General features: G+C 45.4%; 1 protein-coding gene across 2 annotated transcripts in view; it reads right to left on the bottom strand.

Annotated features, from left to right (window-relative positions):
• The window catches only part of SEL1L3 (sel-1 suppressor of lin-12-like 3 (C. elegans)), a 91,288-nt gene that overhangs the window by 28,999 nt on the left and 52,079 nt on the right, over window positions 1-10,210 (bottom strand). For both annotated transcript variants that reach the window (XM_010839926.1, XM_010839925.1), the window contains exons 11-14: window positions 9,319-9,438; window positions 7,310-7,450; window positions 3,341-3,403; window positions 130-306 (exon numbers count right to left, since the gene is read on the bottom strand). In XM_010839926.1, coding sequence (XP_010838228.1) covers window positions 130-306; window positions 3,341-3,403; window positions 7,310-7,450; window positions 9,319-9,438 — 501 coding nt within the window. The remainder of the gene's footprint in view (window positions 1-129; window positions 307-3,340; window positions 3,404-7,309; window positions 7,451-9,318; window positions 9,439-10,210) is intronic.

Genomic DNA, 10,210 nt, shown 5'->3' on the forward strand with positions numbered 1-10,210 from the left:
AACTGGGCCCTTGAGTTCCTTGAGCTCATGATCTGTGTCTCGGGTGGTGTCTGCACTGGGCTGGGCACACAGTACACCTGCTTCCTGACCAAGTGTCTGACCAGCTGCACAGCCAGTCACAAGGCTTACCTGATTCCTTCCAGGAACTCCTGGGAAAATGCCATCCAAGTACAGGACTCCAAGGTTGTATGAGGCATCTGGGTTCCCCATTTCTTCTGCTTTTAACCAGTACTTAGCCGCTTTGGCATAATTTTTCTTGAATTTGTGGTAATACCATCCCAGGCCGTTGACTGCCTGATGCAACCCCTGGATTTTAGAACAAGAAGAAAGAAATGACTGTTTTTTTCTTAATGAAAAATTCTCTAAAGAGAATCAGTTGCTGTGAAAGCATTCTGCCGGAGTCTGAGAAAAAACTTTCCTGTCTCTTTTTGGGGCCAGATGGCATTAAAGAAATGCTAAATGCTAGAAAACATGAGGCCACCTCAAAGTCTTCCCAGGAGGACTTACCAGCCTGCTGTTGGGACTTCTGCCTTCCACCTCGGCAATGACACTGGCTTTGAATCATCACTCAGCCCCTGTGGACTGTTTCGCAATGCCCTTGTCTACAGAAGGCCTTGTGCTGCCCTGAGTATCAGCAACGCCCTTGAAATTCACAAGCACTCAACTGCGACAGGAGGCCGGAACCTGGCCTGGCTGGGCTGATTTCTAGGTGACCTGCCAGTCGTCTGTTGATTACTCTGCACTGGACACCAACAAATCATCTGAGGGAAGAAGCTTCAATGGTCCACTTGTAAAGCTCAGGGGCTACGGGTCTGCTTAGCAGACCCAGGTGCTGGGCCTGAGGCAGAGAGGAGGGGACGGAGAAGGGAGTGTGGCTTCAGGACTGTGTCTAAACCTGGGATTGTTCCACAGAAGGGCTGGTTCTTGTGAGTCTAGTCTCAAGTCTCCTTGTTCCTGCTGATTCGTGCTCTCAGGGGCCTGCTTCTGCCCTCTCCAGCTGCTCCCACCTGCTTCTATACAGTAGCTTCCAGCCTGGCTGTCAAAGGCTTAGGAACCCTGCAGGGGTGTAAGTGTGCAAACCCGGACATTCGGGTCTCTCATTCTTGCTTTCCTGCCAGATCAACAAGACCATGGACAAGCAGGTGAAAAAAGGATTAGAGAGGCAAACGGTGAGTGCCCTTGCATCTGTGAGACAGGTTAAAAGTCCAAATGTGGAACAAAATCTCTTTCCCTTCCCCTCTGAGACGTGAAGAACAGGTGTCCCTCAACTATGGATGCCAAGATCCCAGCCTGCAGCCTTTTCGTCTGCGAGGGCTCCCGAAACCTTTTTAGTTTTTACGTTGGACTCCAGGTGCCAGGAAGACCAAGAGAAAGAAACTGGCAAAGCCCTGTGGAATAGATGCTCTGTGAGGCCAAGGATCTTTCTTTTGTATTCCAAGCACCTGTGTTAGTACTTGCATACAGTAAGTGCTCAATAAATACTTGAGAAATGAACGAGAGCCATCCCTTGAATGCTGATGACACACAAAACAGAATCCAATCCTACATCAGATTCACAGGCCCTCAAGATAGCTGACACTTGGCACGGTATCAGTGCTGTGGAGCAGTCATAGAAACATTCTTCCTGAGCCTCAGGTGGTACCAGATGCAAGGCAGCCTCCTGAGAAGTTGCAGGATGAATGTCTTTCTGTGAAGTGACAGACCACGCCATATTATGAAGTGGCAAGAACCAGCTTTGGAATAAGCCTATGGAATTTACATCAAAATGGTTTCTGTACTGCTCACCTCCATATGCATAGGTTTATTCAAAGGTACCTGTCATCACTCAAAACATTAGCAGAACTTTCTTTAGAGATTGTATTGGGACCCAGGTCAGGAGCCCCACAAGAAATCTTGTTATATTTCTTCATACGCACACCTTATTCCGGACATTTCCAGCTATATCTGCAGATTTACCTTCAAGTGACTTTTAGCTAATTCCAGACATCAAACTCTGTGCTTCACCATGGTGCCTGACAAAGAGTAAGGGCTTAATAACTCCCTGCCAAGTGAATAAGTGAGAATCATGTAACACTCTTAAGAATGCGAGTACTCCAGGCTATAAAACTGCATTTCCTCTAATATTCATCTCAGCTCTGCTAAAAGCACACTCCGAATAAAGCACCTTAGACGACAATTCACCACTAGCATGCTAAAGAGATGCAAATTTCACACCTGCCAGGAAGCCCCATTTTAGGGTGCTCTAGAACTATGCCCTCAATGACCAACATTAAGCAGCTTTCCTATTTCTGCGCTATAGTCTGTGTCAGGGTTGGGAGCTGGTGTGTGTTTCAGCCCACTCTGTCTCCTGGGTGATATGCCCCCTTGAGACCACACAGGTGGAGAAAAAGCCTCTTGACTCTCTGACTACATGCTCCAACTTCCTAGCTCCAACTTCCTAGTCTACAGGAAAAGTAGACACTCTAAGCTTCCTAAGAAAAGCGAGCGAGGAAGGAAAATCGGCATGGTTACCTTAGGAATCTTTGTAGTTAGGGCAAATATTAGCAGCCTTGGGATGAAGGTACATTCAAGAGCCTGAAGGGCTATAAAGGACTCTGTCTAGAGTTTCAGTGGCTTCTACCAATCCATTTATTTACAAATATGTATGCATGCACATGTGAGTGTGCATGTGAGTGTGCATGCATTGGGAGAGGTGTGTTTGCACATAGGGATATGTTGTGCATCCCTGCTTGTGTGTGTGTGTGTGTGTGTGTGTGTGTGTATCCCCTCACAAGCAATATTACAACCTCCATTTTGTACTGCAATACTGAAACTAGCTGGCTTGAAGTTTACTTTGAAGAGTAAATAGTGACAGAAAGAAAATGATTTCTAAACCCAGCAATAAACTTGATAAACAGTCCTTTTATTAAAGCACAGAGAAGGAAATGAGCACTGGACATGACAGGGTTAATCCAGAGGATTCAAGATTCAGAGGAATCAGGCTTTTGGTTTTCCTAATTCATTGGCATTTATATCCATTCAGTTTCAAGGAGCCCCTGCTGCTGCTTGTTATTAGGGCAGCCCTTGACTATAATTTTAGCCTTCAAACAAAATCGGTCTGAATTCTATTGACTGGAAAGTGAGTTCGCCTTTTGAAGTTTGCCATCCCCATTGTGCAGGTTTCTGTGTATGTGTTGTAGCTCAAAAATGACTAATCGCTGCAAATGCTAGCTACCCCTCCCTCCCCACTGCATTTCTACCTTCCTCGGAAGGCTGGCCATTCACTCTCCTAGACTTGTGAATGCATGGGTGGGGTGTGTGTAGGCAAAGGCTTCCCTCTGACAATATGCACAAGTGTTACCTTGGAAGCTGCCTTCTTCATCAGCTCTAAGGCAAGCCGTCTGTTCTTTTTCACTCCTTGACCCTAAACAACAATAAACAGCAATGATCACCAAAAAAAAAAATAAACACAGAATGCACGCAAAACCATCACACTGATCCGCCAGTGTTCAACAGGAGATCCAACAGAAGCCCAGGCCCTCCCAAAGAAAAACCTAATCTTGAAGATTTCCATATGCAGAGCTATTACATCATCATCATCATTTTGGGTATATTTGTAGAACAGTGATAACAAACCTCCCCCTTCCTGTTTAGCATCATACAAAATTCCCCATTTGATCATCAAGTGAATCACACTCTAGTCAATCCACTGGTGCAGTTGGGAGAAGCCATGAATAAGGTTAAATGAGTCTGGTCATTCTGGTTGTGTTTTTCTGGGGATTACCTAACATGTGAGTCAGATAAAGCACTTGATCTGTGTCGGACAGTCAAGACTTATCAGACTGGGACAACTCAGTTATCCCAGTTCCACGTGGGAGTCCCCATGGTGGACCTCTGTGGCTTCAGAAACAGCTGGAAGGTCAGTGGTGAAAGAGATAGGATCCCTTAGAATCAGTTCCTTCAGACACTGACAACTGACAAGCTTCCTCCAGCAAAATCAAGTTTTTCCAGCAGACGTAGTTTGTGGATCACGAGAGAAATGGCTTTGGGGTTCTTGTTATAAGAGCAGAATTTCATGGGACCACTCTGGTGTGTCTGCGGGACCACGTGGGAAAATGGTGGGTCCAAGGGTGGGACAGGAGGAGTCGCTGAGGGCTCTCTCGACATGGCTCTGACCATGAAGATGGCAGGTGAGAAGAGCTGGATGAAAACCCTCATGCTTCCAAGCTCACTTAGAGCCTGTCTTTGACCCCTGCACCCATGGAGTCCTCCTGGTCTCAGACTCAGCACTTGACAGGGTCACATGTGATATAATGTCAGAGGGCTTTGCAATGACTACAACTATTAACTCTATTTAAATGCTCAGCTCTAGTAATGAAGACAGCACTAGCAAACATTCCTACGTTAATTACCCTGGGCCAGGAGCTCTCCAGCCATATCTAATCCTCCCGACCCTAGCCATGGTGCTGCTATCATTCCCATCTGAGAAACCAACCCAGAGACACACAGGGAATGAGGAACAAAGGCAGGATTTGAGCCCAGGCTCCAGAGTTCAGGTTTACAACTGCCATGCTGTATTTTCTCCTGTATATTGTCATTTCCATGCTGAGAAAGTAAAATGATTCACACTCTCCTTACAGAATACAAAAACAACATGCTGCAGAATCTGTCCTTAGAGTTCCGGGACCCAAAGTAAAACAGTGGATCCAAATAAAGGTTAAATTACATACATTGAGTTTCTACTCGACTTTAACTTACCTATTTAATAAAAACCGATGAGCTGAAGCAGGATGCAAGATGAAACTATTTTTCAGAAGTGGACCATTACTTCGTTTAATTAGAGGAAGAGGAAAGAGAAAAGGACATGAAGGCTATTTGGAGTAACTAGACGGGGCAATGAGACAACCTTTTTGTACTTTGCGGAAAGGATCAGAACAATCAGGATGACAGAATGTTAGAACCTGGATACACTCAAAGTTTATCTTCTCCAGCTTCTTTGTTTGGAAGGAATAAAACTGGGGCCCACAGGGGCTGACTAACCCAAAGCCTCTTCATTAGATCTGCAAACAGAACTCAAGATACTCTCATTTCTAGATCAGGGATTTCCCAGTGTAATTACATAATCAGAAGTGGGATGATTTCTTGCACAAAGACTATATACTCTGCACAAGTCTGAGTAGCACTGGAAGCTGTTAAAAGAAAAATACAAAGTCCTGATGCATAGCAAATGCTCAGTGACTATCCACTAGATGAATCCACGGAGGACAGTAGCTGCAGTAAAAGTCCAAGCTCCATCCTCAGGTGTATGTAAAATGGGATTGACTCGACCATCTTGGAAAAACTACAGCCATCATTGTGGCACCATTTTTGAATACAATACGCCAAATATCCACACAAAACAATAAGCCGAGTGCACACTGCCCTTCTTCCTGTTTGGAAAGTTCATTTTTTGTATGGGGTTTTTTTAACACTGAAAACACTTAAAGACACCTTTGGCCAGAGGTAAAAATCTTTCTCGAGATGTTGATAATGGGTTTTCTTCCTCCCACTCAGAGATAACTTAGAATGTAGGAAAATCAAAAAAACTTTCAGTTTTCAGAAATCAGACCCTGAAGAAACATTTTGTCACCTCCCATGTCATATATTTATATCTTTGGCTCTCCTTCTAGATTTCAAGCTCCTGGTAGGCAGAAATAATGCCTGAGTCATGCCTTTGCACTCCGGGCAATGACCAGCCCCAACTCCGGCGGACCAGTGCCTCTCCTCTGCACCTGTCTCAGTCCTCTGTCTTCTGCGTGAGTGTCTGAGGCCCCAGAGGTCAGAAACGTGGCTCGTGCATCCATACGTCCCTCCATCTAGTGCAGAGCCTGGCGTTCTGTCAGCCCTGAATGGGTGTGTATTACATAAGTACACAAATACATTGGCATATGGCTAAGAGTCAAACCACTTCTATGTTGATTTAACAACTACAAAGAAAAAGTCTGGGCTCTAAACTTGGAAACTGTAACAACCAATAGGTTTTAAGACTTGGAGGGCTAGAGATGTAGCAGGAGTCATGGTTGTTAATCAGTGAGCGACCACAACTGTGGTTCTGGAGATGAGCCCGGCCATGTGCATCCAAGTCCTTGTTTGAAGACACTTGCTGTCTGTGGGCAGCTGCCTCCTTTGGGCCTGGACATAGCCACCAAGGTTTTCCTTAGTAGAGCCAACAGCTTTCTATCTTTCCAAGGTGGATGAATTGATGTCTCTGTGTTCAGGGGTGAAGAGCACAGACTTTGAAGCCAGACTGCATGGATCCCAATCCCAGGTCTGAAACGTACCAACTGTACAATCTTGTACGTGTACGTGCATGCTCTGTTGCTTCAGTAGTATCCAACTCTTTGCAACCCCATGGACTGTAGCCTGCCAGGCTCCTCTGTCTACGGGGCTCCTCAGGCAAGAATACTGGAGTGGGTTCCCATGCCCTTCTCCAGGAGATCTTCCCAATCCAGGTATTGAACCCATGTCTCTTAAGTCTCCTGCATTGGCAGGCCAGTTCTTTACCACTAGCACCATCTGGGAAACCCTTAGGTAAGTTACAAATCCTTTCTTAGCTTCTCTTAGCACACACATAAACAGAGATCATCATATACCATGGTAGCTGCATTTGCAAGGTTGTCTTGAAGACTGATATACATCAGGTAATAAGCACTGCATCAATCGAAGTAAACTATTGTTACTCCATAAAGCATTTTGCCGTTCTTGGAGTCCCTTCTTTAGGTTCTTTCAATCAACCTGTGGTCATTACCAGTGTCTCATGAGGTCAGATAAGTCCAAGGATGTAGCTGCTGGTTGCAGAGGAGGGATTTGAACTCCATCTTCTGTCTCCTGGGCTAATGGTCTTCTCACCCATTCCCCTGCTCTCCTGTTGGCTTAAAACCAAGATCTTTGTTTTGATCAGAGAGACTGTTGGGATCCAGCCAAACACTCATTTCATCTCAGCTGTAACTCAACGAAAGCTCTGCCTGATAAGAGAACTTGCAGCACCTTTGGGGGCTGCCAGCCATGTACCAATCCGTAAAATATGGGATGTCTCCTCCAGAATGCCACAATGCTTGCAAAAGCAAAGAGAATCCAGGTGCCAAACCTAAGGCTAATGATTAAAAACAAGACCAGGGAACTGCTTCTGACTCTGCCTTTTCAGCAAATACGCCTTTCCATCCAGCCTGACAGAAGCAGATTCCGAGGTTCTTGGGTTACAGGCTCCCTGTTTGCCTGCATGCCTACATCAAACTGCTCAGGAAATCTGATAGGAATTTTGCAACCTCAGCACAAATTGAGTGATTCTTACCTTGAATAATACAATGGCGTAGTCGTATATTAATGCGGGGTCCTCAGTCTCCAGGGCACCCTTGGCATACCACTCGATAGCCGCTTCCGGGTTCTTGGTCACACCTTGCTGGCCCCAGAACAGCATCTGGGCCAACCGTTGCTTTAAGACAGTAGCAATTTAAAACAATGACTTTCCTGTGAAATGCTTAACATATATGCGTGTGTGTGTGTGTGTGTGTGTGCATGCACATACGCTTAGTGGCTCAATTGTGTCCAACTCTTCACGACCCTATGGACTGTAGTCCACCAAGCTCCTCTGTCCATGGGATTCTCCAGGCAAAAATTCTGGAGTGGGTTGCCATCCCTCCTCCAGGGGATCTTCCTGACCCAGGGAGTGAACCTATGTCTCCTGCATCACAGGAGGATTCTTTACCCACTGAGCCACCTGGGAAGCATACGAGATTTTTAAAGAGGGTAAGGCAAACCTAGTTTAAAATGTTTTTATATCAAGAACCAAGACTTAGGTAGACACATGCTATCTTTCTACTGGGGACCAGAGTCCTAAAGGTGTACTGGGTTAAATACAAGTTATTAACACAACGATGTGTATCAGGGGGATGTGGGTGTGTGTATGTGAATGAATGTACTATACCCAGGTCAGAGCTGATGGATCAACAACCATACTGTCTCCTCTCTTGAAATGCCCTCCCCTTTGGGAGTCACTGACTGTCTTCTGGGCCCAGTGTAAGGCATGCATGCCTGTGCACATCTGTGGCAGTCAGGGCATCTCCCTATGAGGCAGGAGATAGATGGGCTCCAGGCTAGGCATTTACAGCTGGCCTCCTGTTTGCATTTCCTGAGACAGGAGGTAGGTGTTCTCCTGGTTAGATATTTGCAATCAGCCTCCTGTCTGCTACTGAAACAGAACTAACAACAGAAACAAGGTAAATAGGCAGGCGTTGTCTCCTGAGGACGCCTTAAGAGAACAGACAAGGCAGGGAGAGAGGGGCTAACCCCTGTTTGAGTAAAGGATCACTAGGTCATATATTTTCCATTCTTGGGGTAAGATAGACACTGCACATGTGCAGAAAGCTCCTTGGGGATCAAAAGGAGGAGGTACCACCCCATAACATGTGATGCCAAGGCCACCCCATAGGCCTCAATCCATCTTGGAAACAGTCACACACAGAGGGGAGGGTCCTAGGGTAGTTCAAGTACGAAAAAAGAAACCAGATAATTGGCCAAAGGTAAACAAAGACCCTGAAGAACCGCCCTATATAAATGGTTTATATCATTATATCTATATATCTGATGCACTAGAATGTCTGATGGAGTCTTGGGACTGATCATAAATCCTGTGACTCTCTCTCCAATGGGTGCAGGTCTGACGACACTCAATGTCAAGAGTAACCAACTGAGCTTCCCTGGTGGCTCAGTGGTAAAGAATCTGCCTGCCAATGCAGGAGACACAGGTTCGACCCCTGATCCAGTAAGATCCCACATGCCATGAAGTGACAAAGCCCCTGCACCACAACTACTGAAGCCCGAGTGCCCTAGAGCCCAAGCTCTGCAACAAGAGAAGCCATGGCAACAAGAAGCCCGCACACCGCAACTGGAGAGTAGCCCTCACTCTCGGCAACTAGAGAAAAGCCCATGCAGCAACAAAGACCCGGCAGAACCAGAAATAAATACGTAAATCAAATTATTTAAAAAGAATGACCAACTGACTTGCTCTGGCCGGTGAAATGTGAGAAGTGCCCCATCTGAGCAGAAGTGTTAGGAGCCAGCTGTGACATGTCACAGGTGGCCCTGAGGCAAGAGCTTTGGAAGCACATTTTGGTGACACCTCTGTTAGCTTGGGCTCCTAAAGAACTATGAGAGCACAGCCCCTGCCAGCATCCCCAGTAGTGTGAACAGCAATACACTGGCGCTATGTTAAGTCACTAGGATTGGGATATCTTGTTATCACAGCGTATCCTGGTCCATCAGGGCTGAGACAGTTTCCAAGACAGTGGACCACAACGTTACCTGAGCTGCCGCATTGCCTCGAGTAGCTTCATGCTTCAGCCACATAAAGACATCTCCATCTTCTTTGGTTTGTACCTTGAGTATTTCATCATCTTTTAGTCTAATTGTTTCAACATATGCCTAAAATGGAAGGAAGGAATATAAGAAGGGAGGGAGGGTGAGAGGAAGAAAGGAAGGGGAGAAGGGAGAATGAAAATATCCAAATAATTTGGGCATGCAAAAGACATGCCATTATTCTTAAACCAGCAATTATTCAAGTAAAAACTCACAAATAATGGAAATATGAGGTGTGTCCACAATGCCATAAGATCACATTCTTTTTAAATGAGTCGATCACACGCCTTGCATCTAAATGGGCATTTTTGTTCCTGTCAAAGCATTTGCCTTGGGAAGCTGAAGCTTACTCTGCTTTCTCTTCCTTTGCTCAAGCTAGTTCAGAAGTCCCCCTCTGTGCCATCAGTTTTAGGGCCAGATTATACAAGGCATCAAAAAAGGTAAATCAATAAATTCTAAGTATAATCTTATTATTATGCTTTATTATTATCCTGCATGACTAACCCTTTTTATTTAGCAGGCTCAGCCTCCAATATCTTTTGGCTATTTCCAAAAATGAAATCTGCTCTCAAAAGAGAAGGGCATATTAACTTTTTGAGTATATGCACAAGGATGAACCAGAGGTTCCAAGGAGGAACCCAAGGGGAAAGTTCACAAAATGCCTCAAATTTGCAAACAGCCTCCCAGGTATCTGCCTCCTTTGAAGAAAATAAGGCTCATTTTATGTATAAATTTTGGCTCTTTATCCAAAAAACTGTCTTGTTGTTTCACAGTCTCCCCTTATATTTAATACATGATGAATTCTATCTAGTGCCAGAGGGCCTGGGAAGGGCTTCAA

This window comes from Bison bison, unplaced genomic scaffold, assembly GCF_000754665.1.
Source record: "Bison bison bison isolate TAMUID 2011002044 unplaced genomic scaffold, Bison_UMD1.0 scf7180017864136, whole genome shotgun sequence".
NCBI classification, from domain to species: Eukaryota; Metazoa; Chordata; class Mammalia; order Artiodactyla; family Bovidae; genus Bison; species Bison bison.